A 22003-nucleotide genomic window follows, 5' to 3' on the forward strand; every position below is an offset into this window, starting at 1 on the left:
AAAAATCATGAATCTCTCGATCGAATTCTAAAATAATATGTTGTTTTCTTTGATTAATGGAAATGTAATAATTTTAATTTTATTATTATCAAAAATTTGTAAGTACAACGCTTAGTCATTTCTTTGATTTAAATTATGCGGTAAATTTAAAGTAAAAGTGATCGATGTCATTAGCCAATCAGGTTCGAGAGAAAGAGAGAAACAAGATCAAGTTGGCTGTATCGACTGAAGTTGTTGAGAGTCATTTGTAAAGAGTTGTCAAGTTGCGAATACGTTCTTCATGGCTCATAAAGATCGTTTTACCGTTATATCTATACTTATGACCAAAAAAACCCACGATAAATATAAATAATTAAATAAGGTGAAAAAGAAAGAAAAAGAGAGGCAATCGTTGGCTTGAATTTCTTAATTAGGGATTATTAACTGCAAGCACCATAACGGAGATTGGCATGACGTTCGCCGCGATTTAGTTTCGTACGATAGCGGATACAGTGGCGGGAACGTGACGTAAGTTTAAATTTCACGTAATTCGCGTGTATATATAAAAACAGGATTCTTAATTAAATAAGAAAAAGAATAATTATTGTATCCTTAATTATCCCGGATTCTTCGATTCCTTTGGTATATAATCTTAAAGTTCAACTGATTTATTGTGCATTGATTTGTTGTTTATCGTATGATTAGTGAGTTAAATCGTAGCTTCACCAAAATGACAAGTCAAAACACTACGAATTAAATCATTCAACAATCGTTCGACAATCGATTATTCATCTTTGTATTACAAGTAAATATAAATTATTTCCAATTTACAATACGGATAAGTACGAAACTCCAATAACTTATTGTACATGTTTATGCGATGTTTGAAAAAATGATAGATGTTTTGATGTTCGAATTGAAAGTCTCTATTTACAATTAGTCTTTATCTTCACTGGCTAGGAAAATTACTAAATGTAATTACTAAAATATACATAGTATATGTATTTGACCTCCCTTTTAATATGCTCATAAATAATTCCTTATATTACTATCATTTTCATGAGTTCGCTTTTTTTCTTACTATTATCTAGAAAAGAATGATTTTTTTTTCACTGATTCGCGTTTCTTGTTATCGTTTTCGCCGAGCCGAGGCTAATTAAAGAACAACCGTAGGGTAAAACACCATTAAGATAATTCTTTACTAGAATAATGAGTTCACTGTACACACATCGAAGATTAATCGATATTCCTCGATCCAATATATGTATATGTACCATACGCTACGGTTTCAATCGTTTTGCACGTGTTACTTCCGCTTATCGTTTCATATGATTTTTTCCTTATTAATTTCGCATCAACCATTTTGTACAGCAATAGATAAAAAGAGAGAGGGAGAGAGAGAGAGAGGGAAAGGGTAACCTCTGCAGATTATAAGCGCGTAGTATTTATCATTCGTTGAAATCTCTAGAAATCTCTCACTCTCTCTTTACCGGTAATTATCATATTGTTGACAATTCAAAAGATCGATCGTAAATAGGCGAGTCCTATGATTTACCTTAAATATTATATATACCTGTACAAAAGATCGAAATAGAAGATAAACACAAGGAAGAATAATAACGACCATGACTAACATCGGTTTGTTTATCCAGGTCGAATTTTAAAAAGATAACGATTGCGATAAAGTTAATTTTTACGCAAGTCTGATATTTTGCCCTAGACACAACAATTTAAAACATAAGATATAAAACAATGTATTAATAACATCGATCACAGATGACCAGCAAAGCGTCATTGAAAATACAAACGCCGATTATCAACAATTATTCGACTGTCTGTCAACTTTTCAAACTGTCTTCTTTTCTAAAGGTTGCTATTGTAATCGTTCGAAATAGAATACTATAATTTTTTCTTCAGAGATTGAAATATATTAAAATTATATTAAAATATTTGTTTAGGTTATATAATTTGTATTGCAATGCTACAGTGATATAGAGTTAATTGCGATTAATTACATTGGATAATGTAATCATAGGGAATTTTAATCGGAATAAAAATAGCTGATGTATATTTCTATTTTTCTTTTCTTTGATTTGATTTTTTTTTCTATGATTCTTGTGAGATAATTCTGAGTTTAACAGACTCGTTAATTGTGAATCCTGACAAGAAAACATTCCATAGACTGATCAAAGTAACGTTGGCGTTATCGCGCGTTAAAGATTTAATACAAGAGACTTTATTATCACTTATTTCTATGTTTATTTGTTCTATTTTAATATGTTTGACAGGACGGGACGTGGGAGACAAATGTGAATCATAAGTTTTCTTCACATAGAAAGATTGGAATAATCTTTGGTCTGCGGGAGGCTCGACTATATCCATCTCCATCTTCAATCCCCACCCCCATTTCTACTCCCTACTTTGATCACATCCTTCTGCTAGCTTTCTTCATCGTCTCAACAGTTCACATGACGATCCTGAAGAGTCGCAACATCATAACATTTAAAACGGGATTCTAACTTGGTATTAGCCGATCGTGCGAGTGTATTTAATAATACTTGTGCTAAATTAAGTTAGGCTACGCTAAAATCAAGATAACTTATCAGTGATTATCTAGATTTCTTTGATGAATAATATATATATTCTCATTAAATTGATTTCGTTCGGTTCAATCGTTAATTCTGTGAATTTTTACTTTTTGTTTGTTTATAGAAATCGATCAAAGAGTGTAACGTAGTAAGTTTTCTTACACTTTCGTGTAAAAGATCAATCTGGAAGTATTTTGCAGTGTACAAATTAAGAAAGAACTGATAAACGAATCACATGTTTGGCATCTTAGTGTTGACGTAAGAAGACATTTTAATATAGTACGTAAGAAAACCTTGTTCAGCCAATTATTTTGGGCCCTAGACAAAGATATTTTGAATTTGAAAACTTTGTAAGAGTCTTCGCCGTTATTGGATCGACCGAGAGGAAGGATAAGTAAAAGAGAGAAAGACGAAAAGAAGGAGAAGAAATTTACAGCAAAGAAGGCAACGACTGTTGGTTTCACTAATGTTGTATCAGAAGACGGAGCTCGAGAAGATTATAAATCAAAACTACCGCGATAGCAAGGGTCGTGGACCGGGGTCATCCAGTGGTCGAATGTTGAGTTCAGTAACAGTAGTAGAGATCAATCCTTCTAACCGAAAATTATTGGCTATTCAAAGCTAAAAATTCATCAATTATGGTCATAGGCATTGTTTGATTCGTTTAACCAATTACACTGTTGGTTATTTCACTCAACGACGAAGAAATTTTTAATATCGAGGACCTGTTCGATGTCCATTTTTTCTCCCTACGACTTTCAAAGAGGACGAGGAAGTTCTATAAATGGAAGGCAGAGGAATGAATCCTCTTCGACTCGTTATCGAAGGCAAAAAAACGGACAATTGTATGTTTCCAAAGCTGATAAAGAGGATGCAACATGTCACAGTATGGGAGTAAGTCAGTCGATAAAATGTATTTAAAGGTCTCAAAAAAAAAAAAATAGACCCAAGTCTATTAGATTTCAATGCTAACGCAAAACAGGGATGTCTAACGATCGTTCATCCTTTTTATGTTCCAAGAATAAATCTACCTTCTTGTTTCTTTTCTTTTTTTTCCATTTTTTTTCTTCTACTTTTCTCTTTCTCTCCATTTTCTCCGTGTTTTACTTTATTTTCCGATCGGTCGACTTAACGCGTTCTAGGTACACAGTAACTTTCAGGCTTCCTCTGAAAGGCTAGAAACTTGTTTCTCCGCAGGGTTTACACAGGGAGGGGGTGTTACATAAGTGTAGTAGACTAGCTAATCTCGAATACGTACGGAAATATGCACATGTACGTGCAAGTTACCGAAGAGAAGCTTTGTCAACAGTCGTGGAACTCTGTTATAAACTTGGAAAATACTTGCTTCCTTTCTATTTCACCTTATCTTTCTGCAGTAGTACTACATCGTGAATTCCTTCATCTTTCCAGATTGACATCGATCAATTCGAGGTAGCAAGTCAAAAAGAGATCCTGGAAGAAGATCCGATCTTGCAAGAATTTGCTGCTGGTGATTCCTACGATGTGAGTAGCTTCGAAGACGATGGAAGATTAAAAACCGTCGAGTCTGAGGGCGAAGACGACGACGAACACCACCACGAACACTTAGGAATGTCTTCGAGTTCTTCCGATAAATTGCAAATCCTTTGGGATCACTTCATCCACGCTGAACCACTGAGTTATGAGGTATAGCTATTCACATTCCTTCATGTTACATTCTATACGCATACCGGTTTTAATGGAAAAAAATTATTCACATTCCTAGATTATGTAAATAATCAATTTTTCTGATAATCTCGAATATTTATCTTTCATCATTTGTGATAGTATTATTTCCTACAATATATACTATCGATTATTTGCATTAATCCAATTAAATATTTCATAACCTACCGGTTAATCAAGACCTTTCGCGTCTTTGCAATTGCTATTTAGAAACTTTAGATATTTAAAAAAAAATATTGTACCCTTTGAAAATAATTATATCTTACAAATATTTAAATAACGTGTTGAATATTAATGAGAAGATACGTAACTTCAAATACGTTTTATTAATAACTAGCAATAAGATTGATAAGGTCTACCTTTCATTTATTTATTATTATTTTCTTTTTTCTATCCTCGTTAGCATATAATGAACGCGTACGTTAGATTTTTCTTTACCGTCACTTCCGATTAATATGCACTCTGCTAGTTTTCATCACGTATAATTTTGCAAGGACTTTGCCATTGATTCTTTCACGGCTCTCTCCCACCTTGCTATCGTTCAAAGATGACCTATAAGTTGTCGTACGTTTTATTTGTCGATATTATGTCATGTTAGTTGGAAAAAAAGTATAAAAAAGAAAAAAGAAAACACGTTTTTTTCCAGACAAATTAATCGCTGTCAGTTTATGATCGCATGGTTATATATAAATATCGAGAATTAATAATGATTTATTTTATTTTGATTATATCCGTGATTATATTCGCGTTATATTAAATTTCTATTCATACTTTATGAATTTTAATGAGCAATTAAACGCAATATCTGTCAACATACATACGTACATTGGTAATATATATCCATTTACTGTAGTTTGATATTCGTGATAAGTAGATAACTGGTAAGCCTACGTGACCGCATGCATGTTAAAGGAAAGGGATTTGTGTCCAATGTGTACTGGTTCTTTCCATCTTGAGTCATGTGTTTGGGCACTGTCAATATATTGTATGTATAAAGTAAATAATTCTCTTGTTATATATTCTTTGTTTATTAAGTGCAATAAGATGAACAAAAAGGTAGTAGATTTTGTTTTAACTATTAATTATTCACGAGTACGAGTATGCGTTATTTTTTTTCTTTATTGCGTGTCGAACGATTATAATGAATTCAATTTATATTAAACAATACTTGCGTCAAAGCATGCCCTAATGAAAGAGTTAATAATAATTAATCATTGATATTTGTATTTCTAGAAATCATCCTGGCTCGATATATTCCTGGCAGAATTGCTCGCTCAAGTGAAGGAAGGTAGAGATGTCAAAGATGCGGTATCCTTTTGGTAAGTCTAATTATTGAAATATTATTGCAATTCTATTATTGCATATTAAAATGTAGAAAAAAAATGACACCGTATACGCACGTCTTTAATTTAATAATATATTTAAAAGAAGAAATATTATTTAGAGGCTAACAAGATAGTATGAATTTCTGTGGATCTGTAATGGTGAGACATTTATTCTTACCAAACGGTGTCTAATAATTACCGCAGTATGAAAATATGATCCTTGCGGTCACTGTGTTGCCGAGAGACATTGAATCTGAAGATATCAAATATTTGCTATAACGTGTTTAATACATTGCTTTAGCTTTTTATATAAAAACAAAACAAGTACAAAAATAAGAATAAAAAAAAAAGTTTAATTGCAAATAGATGTATCACTAAAAAAACTCTCGATAATTACAAAGAGAAGGTTTGAACGAACAATTGCTTTTAATCCTTCTTTGATATTTTGCAATACACGTTTGTACAACTTGTTTCTTGGAATTTGAAATAACGACTGTCGTAAGAAAGATCTAGTTGTAAGTATGACAAATAAATATGAAGAAAATAAAAAAATTTAACAATCGCACATCGATACGATAAGTCCAAAGATATATATGATAAGATAATAATCGACAAAATACCTGATATTATATGTAACATATTCGATGTTTAATTTCAGTTCAATCGGTGGCGGTGGCGGAGTTTCTACACTCGTGGCATGCGAATTACTCTCGGACGTACACGAACTCTGTGCGAAAAAAAGCGAAGGTGGTGAATTGGTTGGGCTAAGAAAATATTTAGCTCGAGATCGTGGCTGGCGTTGTTTAGCGGTCTTACATTTATTGGGTGTACGTGGATTATCGTGCGGCCGCGAGCTCGTTGCATTGTTAGTAGCTTTATATCCGGTTGCTCTTCAAGAAGATAATTCATCAGATAAGTCGAAGGAATTATCTACTCACAATCCTTATATCAAGTTTTATTGTAACGACGACACAGTTGATACAGTAATCATAGTACCTCACTCTAAACGAAAAAACGTCAAATCAACTCGTTGCGTGTCAAATTACGAAGGCAATGCAAAAACATCGAGAAGAAAAAGCAGTAGCCGGAAGCAAAGCATCGCCATTAGAATGGCATCTTACAATAAAAAACAAAAATCTTTGGGAACCGAAACGAAACGCAACAACGCGCCGGACAACGAGAGTAGTGGATCGGAATTTCTGACAGACGGTATCGATCAGGCGCGTTCATTGACCCTAAAAATACGTTTAAATCCGATGGATTTTGAATACTTTACATCGGTGGTCAGAAGCGACGAAGAACAGAAATGGCAGACTGCTTTGTACGAGTTACCTACGCGACCAGCGAAGAAAGTTCCTTTGGATTACGTAGATGATAGAATCAAGGAAGTATTGAATGCGACGATCAGTAATTTTGAAATTAGTCTCTTGATCATACAATTGCTTCAAGGATTAAGGGATTATGATACACCTGCCGAACAAACACCAGCCGTGCAAGTGTTAAAATTTGCTTTGGATACTCTCTGGTCTTTACAATTTGGTATCGATGGGACTGCTCTCACTAGGATCGAATGCGCTACTTTAAAAGCCGCTGCTGCAAGATTGATGTTGATGGCTTTAGAACGTGTTCTCCGAGCTGATGAACCCACCACTGCTGTAATACACAATGGATTGTTACCTATGACCCTCAGATTACTCGAAGATGCTTGCATCAAATCAATTGGTAGTGATATATCACCAGACGAAGGCTCTTTACTTCAAGAATTTATTTTTGCAACTATATATGGTATCATCACTTTTCTCTATTGCCTGTTACATCAGCGAAGTGCAAATGCTGATAAGTTATCAGACTTTTTTGAACTTTTTGGTTTATTTGCTCAAAGCCAAGACGGTAAACTCATCGAGAAGACCATCTTAGCGATCGTTGGCTTACCGAGTGCAGATCCAACAAGATCTGTTGATCGTATCAAGAAAGTCATCGATATGATCGGTGCCTTAACGAGTGGTTTGAAAAGAGTTCGACGAGATATCGCGCACATGAGCCTATGCCACCGAACCAAACACAAATTATGCGTCGATAACGTTCAATCACATCATCATTTTGATGTTTTTGGATTACCTTACACCGAATCGATCGTTGGGGTCTCGATCCTTGAACAAGCTTGTTGCGTGTCCTCTCTCTTCATGACTCTAACTAATCTTTTGAAAGAATCTCATGCCTATGTAGCAGAACTACGAATCAGATTACTAAAAGTGACAACGGCTGCTGGTACCTGTTGTTGTTTTTCACCAAAAATCCTTCTCTCGAGTATCGTCATTTTTCTGAAGAAACGTGATTCCTTGACTTACAGTCCAGCTGTTGCTTTCCTTGAACGAACTCTCTTTAAAGAACTTGGTGCTTATCCGGTAATTAATAATTGTCTAACTTGCAACAGACCACCTAATTATTCTTGGGAATTTTTGGAAATGTATAATGAATTGCTTACACCTGACGATTCAAAATTGTCATACGTCGTAATTGCACACTTGCTTAAAGTTACGCCAACTTCGAAATTTCAAGTCAGGCAGGAACTTCTCGTTCGTGTTTTCTATCCAACATTTTTGAGAGCCAAATCTTATTATAATAATGACAAGGAATGTGTCGCTGCTAAATTTCTCATTCTTTCTTGCTTATCCATAATGTCGAATCTAATAGGAAACATGCAAATGTGGGAAAACTTTATCGAGATGGATGGATTGAAAGAAGTATTGGTTTTATTACCAGACGTAACATTTACTAGAAGTGTTTATGTTCTTCTAGAAGTGGCGGTAATCATGGAAATTTGGAATTCGAATTGCCATGAAAATGATACTCTCGGAAAAACCGAAAATATGGCATTAAAATCTTTGTTTGAATATCTCGAGAATGAGACGACTAATTTATTGAATATATTAAAACAATTTGAAACAAAGCGGATAAAGGAAAGGTCAGAGGAATCACGTGAAAATGAAAATACTCATGAGCCTACAAAAGTAAACGTGGAAAGTGAAGAAATAGAAATAATTGTACCATTGGAAGACTCCACCCTGAATGCTCTTAAAATAGAAAATCAATCCTGCATAAATGACGATAAAAACTCTCAAACAAAATTACTAAATAATTCAGAAACTATGAAAACAACAAAAACATCAGACTCAGTGTTAATAGCCACCGATAAAGAGATCAATTTACATCAAACAAGTGCAGTATGGAGAGCAACGGCTGGAGTTGCATTATGCAGTCCTAATTTTCGTCTAGAATTATCTTCACATTCAATAGCTGATAAGGCTTTACAATTATTTACATCATTAGCTATTAACGTTGCTACTGATAACATACAAGGTAGGTTTAAAAAAGGAAAATGTTTAGTATACTCTACAGTATTGTCTTATTACGGATTTCTTAGATAAGCCTTTTTTTTTTAGATACTAATAAATCAGCATATAAGTTGTTTGAAGCTTTAATGACTTGCTGCTTAACATGCTCGTTGTGTAAGTATATTTTTATCTTTATATAACTTAGATGAATCATACATCATACGTACGTAAGTTGTATAATTCGATCTGGTATTCTTCGGCCACACACACACAGCTGCGGATTATATTATAATTCAGATGCTCTGTACAATTGTGTTTGGCGTGAAAACAGTTTAGGGTTGATGCCTTACTGATAAACATCATTCTTGTTACCACGTTATAGCTAACAGATCGTTCATCAGCAATCTACGTTGTAACTTCATTTGTTATACTCGAACTATTTTTAAATTATTGTATATTAGGGTTTTTTAAATTTATATTACATACTATACATCATACGGTGTAGGTGGATGCGACGTAGCGATGGAGTTGAGAAAAGTATTAATGCAAACAGGAGTTAGACTTGGTCGCGGAATAGCAACCATTATTGAGGCATTGCTTAAGGTTTCCATGTTAAAACCTGCTCATGAGCAGACTATTCCACAACAGCCTCGTGCTAGGGTAAGTTTTGAGGATTAACGTTAATTTAATTCTTCGGTAATTACTGGAGAAAAAATTGTTTAAAAAGTAAAAAATCTATTTATGCTTCAGTTACCTACTATGAATTTGGATACTTTGCCAGATTATGGTGGTGACGATAGTAGCACTGGAGAATATGTAACTGCCGACGATGGTTACGAAGCAGATATTGAAGTACCAGGAAAAAGTTCTCGTTCTAATGTAACAAAAAAAAGTAGATCTATAGGACCTGTTGTTGAACCACGGGGTCATGCAAATGCACATCCAGCTTTGTGCTCATTAGCGATAGATTTACTTATTCATTTTAGTAAGCAGTGAGTATAAATAAATTCGATTTAATTTAAATGAAATTTAAGACGTATTTAACATTTTCTTAATTAAATTTTTATTTGCAGAAATTTGGATGCTGAAAAAATATCAATAATTACTAATGGATTAAGAAAATTAGCAATTACGTGCAGAGAAAGCGTTTCAAGTTGTGCTACCCTTGCGGGATCAGGTGTAATTACGAAAATGTTAAATGGATTTACTGACATATTTACTAGCCATGACCCTCAGTATCAAGGTCTGCATATTATCTTAATTTTTTCAAGAAATTCTATTTAAAAAATATCATTTAAAACAAGCGCATATGCGTACATTTCAGATCTACAACATGCCGCATTGGAAGTATTCACGCTTCTAGCAACACAAGCAATTTCATCCACGGAGCTAGATACATATTTGTCTTTTTTCAAAGTTAAAAATCCTCCAATGTCTTTGCTACTAGAACCATTGTATCATCTAGTCATGACAGCACAACCTCAACCAAATTTTATTCTATCGTTTCCCATCGAATGCGATACGCAAATGATACTAAAATCTCAATCAGATGAAAATAAAACTTTTGAAAAAGCTGAGAACTTAGTAAATAATTATAAACAGAAACATTTTAATACGGGAATTTGTAGTCCTTGGTCTGTACATGCAATATGTCTACCAATTGGCCCTGAGCTTTCATGGTCAGTGTGGTTGCTTGGTTGCTCTGCATCTATGTGGTTACGAGTGGAAAGAGGATTACCTTTTAATAACAGAGGAACAGTTATGAGCACAGCACCGTTACTCCATACCAATAGCGAAAGCTTATCTGATTGGGGTATCCTTTCAGATAATTGGAGTCGAGAAGGTTGGTCAAATCTCCCATACATTAATAGTATATTTCAATGGTGTAGATGTGTTGTTTTCAATGTAGAGTTATAGCATGTAATATAGTAGTAAGTTGAGTGTGTTGTTGCATGCATTGTCAAAATCATCTTGAAAAGACCAAAAAACGTTTGATCTTTCATTGGAAACACCAGCAGTAGCAGGTTCATCATCACCACCCACACCAGCTAGCATTATACACTTGATGTCGATTGGATTTGAATATTTGGTATTAGAAATATGGCTCGACTTTAGATCAGGTAATTAAGCTTATTGATTATTATGTTATTTTTCAGCTTTCATAATTTAATTTTCTTTCAGATAAATTAATTTTGCGATTAACTCGGCCAGATGATAAAACAAATCGAACTGTTTCTGAAACTTCCGTAAGCGACATGCTTCCTTCAGGACGTTGGCATCATTTAGCCATAAATTTCAAAGATATCATTTTAAATAAACGCAGTGCCGTCATAGATGTTGTTATTTGGATAGACGGTTGGAAAGAGATTAATGCTCAATTACCCTTTGATGGTATTCTAATAAGAAAACCAGGCACTACATGTATTTTACTTGGTCAAATCGGGTCAAGCAGTATTGGTGCTTGGTATTTAGGGAATCTAATGGTTTTTAGGTAAACATTTATTTCCTTTTATAATATAATGTATGAAATGTATGATGAAAATGTTAGTATTACAGATGTTAACATTTCAGATATCCAGTTTTTACCAAAGAAAGAGCTTTGTACCTTGCCAGTCTTGGGCCAAATTTTACGAACCTTGCGGATTGTATTTTAAACATGGCCAAGCCTGATTTTGCACCTTTAATCACATCTGGAGCGTTGAGCGATGTTCGCGAAGTCAAATTTGGTTGGTTTACGTGTCTAAAACTAAATTTTTCACCGCAATAATAAAAATAATAAAAATAATTAATAAATCTTATATAATACAGAAGGAGGTAAATTCGATACGAGTAGACGAAAATCTTACGGCGGTACATATTTAAGACGTGCAATTGAAACAAGAGTATTAGAAAATAAAATTGATTGGGAATCGGTCATGGATGCGACTAACTCACAATTAGGAGAGTTGCAAGATGCTTTACTTCTTAATTATGAAGCTCAAAATCCTAATATCGTTCATTTATATCCTCAAGCTATAGCTAATCCTGGTAAATAAATTATTATAAATCAAATCAATCATAAACCATATATATTTTTCTATTTCATTTAAATATATTGCATTTGTTTATAGCAGTTGTAAAAAACTTGTTTCCTGGTCACCCTGGATTTAGAGTCGTATCTGCACCCGAACACAGAGTATCTCAACAGCCACCACTATCAATAGCACCTATTGTTACAACTCGTTTGGAATGTCAGCAATACAGAGGTCTAATACCAGCAGCAAGTTTAACGGGTGGTGTACCAATATTCCTATTTTTGTTTGCAAGAGTAAGTACACATTCTCTTAAAAATCTATTCCCGAATATTAATTATTTATTTGATTTTCTTAATTCATATTTTACGCAGATAGTTGAATTAGATTCTACCGAAGAGGAACAAGCATTAGCATTTTCGATAGTCTTGCATTTAACACGAAGTGACTCAGAATTATTAAATCAATATCGTGCCGAAGGTGGAACGTCGTTACTTTTACGCGTTTTAGAATCACCACGCTGCCATGCAGGTAGACATATGTTAAAAGCAATGTTAGATGCGGCCTGCGATAGTTCGATTCTGATCAAAGACATCGGCAGCGGTAATCCTATTATTTCACAAAATTGTGAAGCTGTGATTACTGATCCTGAACTTGTAAAAGGTGCTTTGACTGCTTGGAGAACGTGGATTAAATCTGACACGTTAAATTTATTGTTACAAGCGATATTACTTTTATTAAGGGATCAACATTCTCAACGTGAATTCAATGCCTTTCAATTGAACAGAGTTGGAATCGTAGATACCATATTAATGTTATGCAAGGTTGGTGGATTGATTTTGAACATTTGTATGTGATTTAAATGTCAAGTAATAATATTATTTTTTGTATACATATACAGGAGCATTTCATGTACGAAGATCTAGGTGCAACGTTAGAATCTTCTACTGGAAACATAGTGGTAGAATTAATTCGAGCATTAATGGGTGCTCCACCAGAATTTGAACACTTAGTTGCTATCACTGATTACTTAGTTCTCGTTCATCAAGCTTCAGAGACTTATATAACACATTCTAGACATAATATTTATTTCTTATTACCACCTTTGACAGAAGGAAAAGTTAATATACGAAAATATTTCACAGCTGCGAATAGTAGTTCTTCCGAAGAATCTATAGGGATATTGGAGAATAGCAAGTTGAACAAAGCTTTAACAAACGTACAGGTAATTTAAATAAATATATAAAATTATATAATAGATGTAAAAATGTATAAATAATCAACGATTCTAATAAAATATTCTCTCTGATTTTTGTTTCTATTATTATTGTAGATACAAAAAAGTAAAACAACTAAAAGAACGGAACGTAGAAATGATCAATCTAAAGATAATAGTACTGAAGAAGACTCTGGAATTGCAGCTAGCGATGGTTCCAATGTATGAACTAACATAATATAAAATAATTAATATCAATAAATTACTTAACAATAATTTAAAAATATTTCGTTAATTACTTTCAGGAAAAACAATCAACAAACGTAGATGAAAGAAAAGCTTGTCAAGGTTTAGTCTGTGAAGGCCTATTATTATTATTAAGAGATGCTGTAAGAGTATTACCTGACAGTCAAGTTGGTTCTGTACTAAAACATGTCTTACGTGCAGAGGTTTTACTTGTCCTAGCCAATAATCCTGATGCAAGAGTTCGTACAGCATTAATAAAGGTTATACAAACGTACCTCCAAAGAGCTAGTGATGAAGAAGTGAATAAGTTTATAAAGCAAAAATATTTTATGCATTTAGCAAACCAAATATCACTTTATCCAGGGAGTGAGTCTCTCATTACTGCTTTACAAAATCTTGCTTTAAGAGGACCAACATTAGCAGCAATGCCACCATTAATAGCAATGATAGCAAAAGCTGCTGCTACTGAATCAAATATAGCACATCCTATAATATCATTTATAACAGATGTTATAGCAAAGGTATAAAATATGTATAATTAAATAGAAATTTATTTTCACATTGCAAATTTAAATATGATTCAAGAAAGTATTGATCTTTATTATAGAATTCAAATGCTTTAAGAATAATCTTAGAGCAAGGTCTCATAGAATGCTTGGTGCAAGCCTTAGTTGTTGCAGCGCATAGAGCTAACTCAATATCGCTAGACCATGACATTCATGTATTACTTGTGGCAATTGCTGCTAAGTTATTGGAATCGCCAGGAAATCATCAAATGCAAGCTGTGTTAGAATTACATCTTATATTAAATCACATGGAATTTAAAGAAAGATCTGAATGTAACAAATGTGCTATGTGTATACCTGCTATCAGAGATGCACAAGTTGCATTATTCGACGGTGAACTCGATGCATTAACAGAGAAAGTTTCTACACATTCTGGATTTAGATTACGTAGTACGACTTCTTATCTCGCTTCTGCATCTTATTTAACAACAGGTAAATGTCCATATATAATTCTTGGATTTGGTTAGTACTAATTTATACGTTAACAATAAATAAAATAAATTATCTATTTGTACATAATTTAATGTAGTTCTTACAACATCGAGCGAACAGAGCGATCATGGCTCTCGATCATCTAGTTATGGAAGTTTACATGGAACTTCTACTTCTGTTATACGAGAAACAGGAAAAGGAGAATTATACGATCGTTTCCGTATGATTTTAACTCGAGCTGTTGAATTCGTAACTGCAGCGGATGAACCACCATCGGGGGATGAATTGCAATTATCTAGAAGATTATTTTCAATTCTTTTACATGGATTATGTGACCCATTGGAAAGAAAAAGTCATTGGAGTAGCGCATGGTTTACTAGACCTGCTTTGAGAAAATATACAGCAAAACTTATGGTATGGTTACTTGGACCACACCAAAGTAATAATATTAGAATTTATGCAATAAGATCTCTAATGGAAGAACCAAAGGCTCATGAGATTTTGATATCGCTTCTTGAAGTTCATCCACAGGTAATATAATGCATAAATAAAAATCTATAAGTTAAAAATAAAAGCATAATATTTAATAACATGTATTTTAAAATATTTAATGCCATATATTTTATGATATATTAGGTAGAGCAAAGATTCACTGTCTTCTTTTGGGATTTATTACAAAAAGATGAAATGTCAAGCGCAGATGCTAGAATGTGTGGCGAATTTAGAGAAGCTCTTCGTATATGGGATCTTGCAAAAAGTATTGATCAAGCATCTCCAGGAATATGGAATGAAGAATTAGCTTTACTACGACGTGAATTAATGAGAGACAGAGATATATGGATTGATACAAATCTTCCAGCAATATACAGGTACTTAATTAACTTATTTTTATATTCTGTGCATAGATGTATTTATGTTCATTTTTTAATTCGTTTTATATGTTAGAATCAGTAATAGATTTGATGGATTAGCCAAACAATTAACTGAGAGTGCCATGACCATAACTCGTATTGTAGTCGAAGAACAAAATCGAGAACGTAAAGTATTAATGGAACGATTAAAACATGCAAGAGCCATGGAAGCTCAAGCAGTTGCAAAATGGAGAGATTTGGCTAAACGATTGACGCACGAGAGAGCACTTTGGAATTTTCCCGAAAGTTATCCACGTAGTTGGGAATTAGATCCGACAGAAGGGCCTGCCAGAGTTAGAATCCGTTTACAAAGATGTCATTTAGATATTGATGCAAGATTCTTTTTGGCAGAGCATAGGGATAAATTAGGTTTGTTCCTCAATGATATGAAAATGAATTATTTCGAAATTACTCTCTGTATTAATATTAATAATTTTAAATAATATTTAGGAGTGTCAAAAATCGAGGCACCTTTGTCATATTTATTTTTAACAAACCGTCAAGATATTAATGCATCCACTTTAATTGAACGTTTACATACCAGTGAAAGAATACGTAAAATGTCTCAAGCCAAAGTTGTTACTCCAAGAGCAGAATTATCAGGTGAAGTATTAATTGGAGAAACATGTCTCTATTTTGTTCCTGATAATCCTGATGTACCATTACACACGGATGTAAGTACTATAAGTTTTGTCTCTAAATAAGAATGTCATCATTTATAAATGCATATATATAGTTTAAATATTTATTTTAGATAGCCTTAGGAGGTTTGGATTTAGCCATGGCTGGTGGTACAGCTTGGCGATTAGAAGACATTCGTGAGTTACATAAAAGAAGATACCAATTACAAGAAAGGGCTATTGAAATATTTCTCATCACCGGGAGAACCTATTTATTAGCATTTAATTCTTCCAAGGTATTTATTTATTAAAACATTCCGAATAAGCTGATATTCGAACTAAGATTAAAATTTTTTAGGAAAGAGATGAATTTGCAACAGAATTATCTATTTGCAATTTACCAAGACGTATTCCTGGTGATGATTTAGGAGAAGCTATTGCGTTATGGAGAAGTGGCGCATTAACAAATTGGGAATATATAATTTGTTTAAATAAACTTGCTGGACGTTCTTACAATGATCTCATGCAATACCCTGTATTTCCATTCGTGTTAGCAGATTATATTAATGATAAAATTGATCTAAATAATCCAAAAATTTATCGGTAAGTTATACAGAAAATCAGTTCGTTTTTTATTTTTAAAATAATGATAAATAATTAAATAATATGAATAAACGTTTTTACAGAAATTTTAAACGACCTATGGCTGTGCAAGATAAAAAGAATGAACAACATTATATAAATAATTACAATGTAAGTATTTAATTAAATATAGATATGTATTTTATATATAATAGAATTATATATATTAAAATATATTAATTAAATATATATATTCCTTTTTCAGTATTTAAAACAAACTCTATCAGAAGGTTTAAATTTGATTGCCTTAAATCAAGAACCATTCCACTATGGATCTCATTATAGTAACTCGGGCACGGTTTTACACTTTTTAGTAAGATTACCGCCCTTCACTAGCATGTTTTTATGTTATCAAGGTATTTTCAAAATGACATACATAATAATTAAAAATATTTCATGATTATTAAGTAAACATTTTTTTTTGTTAGATAATAACTTTGACATTCCTGATAGAACATTTCACGCATTAGCAACTACATGGAGATTAACTAGCTGCGATTCAACCACTGATGTTAAAGAATTAATACCAGAGTTTTTCTACCTTCCAGAATTTTTATTAAACTTTGAAGGTAAAAAAAGTATATAAATATATGCGATAGGAATCATTTACATTAAAATTTGAATTCAAAACAATTTTATTGCATTCTAGGATTTAATTTTGGTGTACGACAAAATGGTAATAGAGTTGGCGATGTTGAATTACCTAAATGGTGTGCGGGTGATGCTCGCTTGTTCATATTAGCACATAGAGCTGCGCTCGAAACAGACATAGTAAGAGAAGTTTTACCATACTGGATTGATCTCGTGTTTGGTTTTAGACAAACAGGACGACCAGCAGTGGAAGCAATTAACGTTTTTCATCCAGCTGTGAGTTATATTATTGAAAATGAATGATATTAAATAATTACAAATTTTAATCACACAATCATAACATTTTATATCGAACAGACATATTATGGATTCAATGTAGAACAAATAGCTGATCCTTTAGAACGTCAGGCATGGGAAACAATGGTACGGACATATGGACAAACACCAGCACAGTTGTTTAGAACTGCACATCCATTACCAAATCAAAATCTTGGTACAGTAGTAACTTCTACTTCTATGCCGCAAGTTATTGAAGGCGTCGAAGGTAATTTTATTTATTTTGATTGTTTTATTTGAATAATAAAACTGTTATATTTATCTACGTTTTTTATTGTAGGTATTAAATGGGGAAATTATGTAGGAGCACCTGGAAATGACCCTTCACTTTGCTGGAAACATAAACATAGAACTTCATTATCTTATCTTATTCCTTTAGCAACAGGTGATGTGTTTGGATTACCTAATTATACGACACTTCTCATAGGATATACTAAAGAAAAAGGTCAGATAATAATAATTATTAATTACATTTTTATAATAGAAGATATAATAATGTTCGTGTTAATAATGTTATTATGTTCGTAGGTACTAGTATGTTTAGTGGAATGTCTGTTCTGGGTGCTGCACTTGCATCATGGAGTGGAAATGATGGAATAGCAAGACTGAAATGTAAAAAAGAACAACCTCCCAAACCATTAATGAAATCTTCTGGCCTCGACCCTGTAAGTGTATCAAAAGATATTTTAAGGTAATCTTTTACATATTAGCAAATTTATTAACTTATTAATATTTTTTCAGATTACAATTTTAGCATCTGCTCCCGATTGTGGCCAATTGTGGACTGGTTATTTATCTGGAAAAATAACAGTACACACATATAACATTGGAACTAGTGGAAAAATAGAATTTAGTTCGGTTCCAGCATCTGTACTTTTAGCTCATAGAAGTAGAGTCATTGCAATTTCCTTGTCAAGGGCATTTAGTATTGCAATTTCTGGAGATGGAAATGGTGTTATTGTTATTTGGGATTTAAATAAGTACGTATCTTGATTCGTGTAACAAAAAATTGTATTATAAGTAGTATAATAATTTAATTATATATTATTCTAGCTTATCATATGTAAGGTCGATAGTCTGTGATTACAAATATGCCATCCATCTTTTATCGATCAGTGAAACGCTTGGAGACATAGCAGTAACATATGAAAGATTTAATAATAATAAGACTGATGAAAAGGACTTGACAGGTCGATCTGAATTACGAGTTTATACTATAAATGCCAGAAGTGTAGGTTCTATTTTATCTAAAGCTCGAATAACAGCTCTGTGTTATAGTAATGCGCCTGAAGGAGTTTCCGTTAATGTCGTTGCAACCGGATTGGATAATGGAGTAATAAGGTATATTGCATTTATACAAAATATATAGGAATAACTTCAAAAATGATTTCAATATGCTAAAATAAGAAAAAAGTTCAAATAATCATATGCTCGATATTTAGAAACACTCTATATATTTTGGACTTAACTTATATATTAGAAAAATTTTTTAATCTTTTATTTATCCAGATTATGGAGTAGTTGGAACTTACGACTGGTTCGAGAAATCATAAATACTGTGAAAGGATGTGGAGCTATAATTGCTATAGCTTGGGCTTTGGACCAACACCATTTATATGCAGCTACAGAAGATTGTACAGTTTTAATATGGGAAGGTTCAAAACGCTTGAGCAATGGAACTCCGAAATTTGTTAATTTAACATCGCTTTAAAATAAGTAAACAAAAAAAAAATATATATATATATAGATAAATATAATCTTCCTAACAAAACTTTACTTTTAATAGTTTAAGTAATTGACGTTATTTAATTTTAAATTTAAGTGCCTATAATTAATGATTAATTAATATTGCAAAGTTTTTCAGGTATAATTTTTGCAGTATAAAAGAATATCAAGCGTTATGAAACATTTATCTATTTTGAAAGATATTTTTATCTGTCATAATGAATATTTAGAAAGAGAATGAACAATATACTAAAGTATTAATGAAGCATTTTGTATACGATACTTGATAATTTTAATGATAAACAAATAATTAAAAGTATATTTTTATACATTTATACCAAGATTCGAAGTAGAAAAAAAAGTATCATTTTATCCTTTTAATTACTCGTTTATGAATGCATATTCATGTTGATATTGTTACGTACTTGATCAATTAGTATTTAATGCATTGCTTTACCGATGATTAGGAATGTAATTATTATCTACAATTATAGTGTATATACAAGTGTCTCAGTTAAGAAACCAATACTAATTAAAAGCTAAAGATTTAAAATTTATATATTACTCTTGTCCATGATAAAATAACTTATATTTATAAATACACGATCGTAATATTTGTATTAACATTAATAGTTATAAATTTTATACACATGTACATAAATGCTTAATAAATTTATAATGTAATATAAGTCTAAATATATATATAACTTTGTTTTAAATTTCATTTAAACACGGTTCGATTATTTCGAACATTGGATAATATTTACCAGTTCTTTTAGCAATTTGCTCGGGTGTATCACCACTTGAATTTACTATCAAAGGATTTGTATCAGGATTTAAAAGAAGAAGTTGTAAAGCAGAAGAATTATGAGAACTCGCTGACACTAAATGTAAAGGGGTTTGATCTCCTTTGCTTTTTGCATTAATATCAGCTCCGTTAGCAATTAGAATGGCAGCACATTCCACGTTGTTCCAACAACAAGCAGAATGTAAGGGTTGCCATCCATCCATAGTCTTTGAATCTATTTTTGCACCCGCTTTAAGGAGATGCTAATAATAATTAAAAATTAAAAAACCCTATTTCTTGGTACAGCATTCATTTAAATATCATATGTCTAAAAATCAATTCATATTTAACACGTTCCCTGTCACATGTACAATTTCCAATATACGCTATAACTCATTTCTATATCAGATAATATATGATTTATTAAAACTTTTAATATTTTTAATTTTTAGTATAAAGAATGTGGAAATGACACTTAATCGACAGTAGTTTGACATGTAACGTATTAAGTACGATGCATCTCAAAACACATCATAACGCATTTCAAAATCAATTCATAGTTAATTAAGATGCGACTTAGAGAATATGCAAGTATCATACTTTAACAATTTCCACGTGATTTCCATAACACGCTCTATGAAGAGGCCTATATCCATCCTTATCTGTACAATCCACTAGGTTAGGATCTTTAATCAATAATAAGTTAACCTTATCATTATCACCATTTTCAGCGGCACTTAAAATTGCTTTTTCATCCGGCTCTGAAATCAACAAATAAACGATTTCGTTAAAACATAATAGAAGAAGAAAAGAACTTAATAAAATTACAAATAAATTTCTTTCAAATTTCTAACCTTTTGCATTACGCTCAGCTTCTACACCGTCATCGTCATCTTCCCAGGCACTAACTTGCATACGATCGTAACGCGGTTGACTTAATATTTTATCGCGTATCTCTTCTAAATCTGTTAATTCGTCATTTTCATCCTCCGATGACATTTTTAAATCGAATAACTAAATTTAATAATAGAACTACAGAAAGAAAGTAATATGAATCTATAGAAATTGACAACACAATATAAGCAAAGAATACAGAAGTACATAGAAGCCCACACGTTCACATTTCGCGTAATCACATTCATGTTAGTTATTAACCTGAAAATCAGGGGTCGAGGGTAGATACTTAACGCGAAGAAGGTACAAGTTTATCAAAGAATATTGTATTCTTTGATAATATATGATATTATATGATATTTTCTTTGATAGCATATATACTATATTTATATATCGTAATAGAGTTTGAAATAATTATTTTTAATTTTTAGTGTATAAACGTGTGTGTGCCTTCAGAAATGCATTTATATGTATATTTTAAAATGAAGCAATTTAAAACACTCAAATAAAAAAGAATCCAGAAGGTTTGATGACAAATCCAACGATGATCACCTGTAACAAGAAGAAAATTATATTAATCATACAATCAAGTGATACAATAGCCTGACATATAAATCGTCCCATTCGCAGATGCACTTTTCAATTGAATTCTCTATTTATTTTGATCAAATATCTATTTACCGTTGCAATGAAATTAAATTTAAACGCGTGATTTTACATTTACATAAAGTATATACAAAAAAAAGGGGAAAAGTACAAATATCAAGTTACTAAAAAAAATAATATCTAATAATTATTACGAAAAACTTATAAAAAAGAAAAATTGCAAATTTAATAAAATACGATCACAATAAAAAATTTTAAAGACGAAACAAGAAAAGAGAAATTACTGTAATATTTACCGAACGTTATTTAAGCTTCAAAATTTTATAATACAAAAATTTAAATATTTCTGACTCTAACTAAACATATATGCATCTTTTGGACGATATGGCACAACACAGATTTGATGTGCCAAGGAGATGGAATGGTCCATCATCTCCAATTACAACTACAAATTAATGACGAGCAAGAATGTAATATAATAAAATATAG

At 32.2% G+C, this 22003-nt stretch overlaps 2 protein-coding genes across 11 annotated transcripts; one reads left to right on the forward strand and one right to left on the reverse strand.

Annotated features, from left to right (window-relative positions):
* The first annotated feature begins 52 nt into the window (after positions 1 to 52).
* On the forward strand, positions 53 to 19780 carry LOC122526533 (lysosomal-trafficking regulator). Of its 10 annotated transcripts, none has more exons than XM_043649998.1 (38): positions 63 to 507; positions 2268 to 2502; positions 2692 to 2846; positions 2923 to 3461; positions 3978 to 4232; positions 5505 to 5590; positions 6255 to 8956; positions 9040 to 9105; positions 9437 to 9591; positions 9682 to 9923; positions 10005 to 10174; positions 10256 to 10774; positions 10911 to 11051; positions 11113 to 11422; positions 11503 to 11657; positions 11740 to 11958; positions 12042 to 12238; positions 12317 to 12766; positions 12844 to 13167; positions 13276 to 13380; positions 13464 to 13925; positions 14012 to 14402; positions 14500 to 14933; positions 15039 to 15271; positions 15348 to 15682; positions 15764 to 15987; positions 16068 to 16229; positions 16292 to 16536; positions 16620 to 16686; positions 16781 to 16931; positions 17004 to 17144; positions 17225 to 17442; positions 17524 to 17710; positions 17783 to 17947; positions 18031 to 18167; positions 18244 to 18482; positions 18556 to 18843; positions 19012 to 19240. In XM_043649998.1, exons 4-38 carry the CDS (start codon positions 3300 to 3302, stop codon positions 19211 to 19213), a joined length of 10539 nt encoding a protein of 3512 aa, XP_043505933.1. In that variant the 5' UTR covers positions 63 to 507; positions 2268 to 2502; positions 2692 to 2846; positions 2923 to 3299; the 3' UTR covers positions 19214 to 19240. The 10 variants fall into 10 exon arrangements, with proteins under 10 accessions (XP_043505939.1, XP_043505933.1, XP_043505935.1 ...); XM_043650000.1 differs by adding an exon at positions 19359 to 19780 and having other exon boundaries at positions 64 to 507; positions 2692 to 3461; positions 19012 to 19218; XM_043649999.1 differs by adding an exon at positions 19367 to 19780 and having other exon boundaries at positions 64 to 507; positions 2692 to 3461; positions 19012 to 19218.
* A 102-nt stretch (positions 19781 to 19882) lies between these two features.
* LOC122526540 (ankyrin repeat domain-containing protein 49-like) lies at positions 19883 to 21235 on the reverse strand. The gene is made up of 3 exons (XM_043650013.1): positions 20869 to 21235; positions 20615 to 20775; positions 19883 to 20277 (listed from the first exon to the last, which is right to left on the reverse strand). Exons 1-3 carry the CDS (start codon positions 21011 to 21013, stop codon positions 19942 to 19944), a joined length of 642 nt encoding a protein of 213 aa, XP_043505948.1. The 5' UTR covers positions 21014 to 21235; the 3' UTR covers positions 19883 to 19941.
* Between the last annotated feature and the right edge of the window lie 768 nt (positions 21236 to 22003).

This window comes from Polistes fuscatus, unplaced genomic scaffold, assembly GCF_010416935.1.
Source record: "Polistes fuscatus isolate 324 unplaced genomic scaffold, CU_Pfus_HIC Scaffold11, whole genome shotgun sequence".
Classification (NCBI taxonomy): Eukaryota; Metazoa; Arthropoda; class Insecta; order Hymenoptera; family Vespidae; genus Polistes; species Polistes fuscatus.

What these genes read in the sequence shown, in the direction of transcription:
- LOC122526533 (XM_043649998.1), top strand. Translation starts at nt 3,300, where the DNA reads ATGTCCATTTTTTCTCCCTACGACTTTCAAAGAGGACGAGGAAGTTCT. An exon ending in AAGCTTTAACAAACGTACAG is followed by an intron (nt 13,168 to 13,275) that starts GTAATTTAAATA and finishes TTATTATTGTAG; the next exon opens with ATACAAAAAAGTAAAACAAC. An exon ending in ATTATATAAATAATTACAAT is followed by an intron (nt 16,687 to 16,780) that starts GTAAGTATTTAA and finishes TTCCTTTTTCAG; the next exon opens with TATTTAAAACAAACTCTATC.
- LOC122526540 (XM_043650013.1), bottom strand. Translation starts at nt 21,013, where the DNA reads ATGTCATCGGAGGATGAAAATGACGAATTAACAGATTTAGAAGAGATA. An exon ending in AGCTGAGCGTAATGCAAAAG is followed by an intron (nt 20,776 to 20,868) that starts GTTAGAAATTTG and finishes TGTTGATTTCAG; the next exon opens with AGCCGGATGAAAAAGCAATT. An exon ending in ATCACGTGGAAATTGTTAAA is followed by an intron (nt 20,278 to 20,614) that starts GTATGATACTTG and finishes AATTATTATTAG; the next exon opens with CATCTCCTTAAAGCGGGTGC.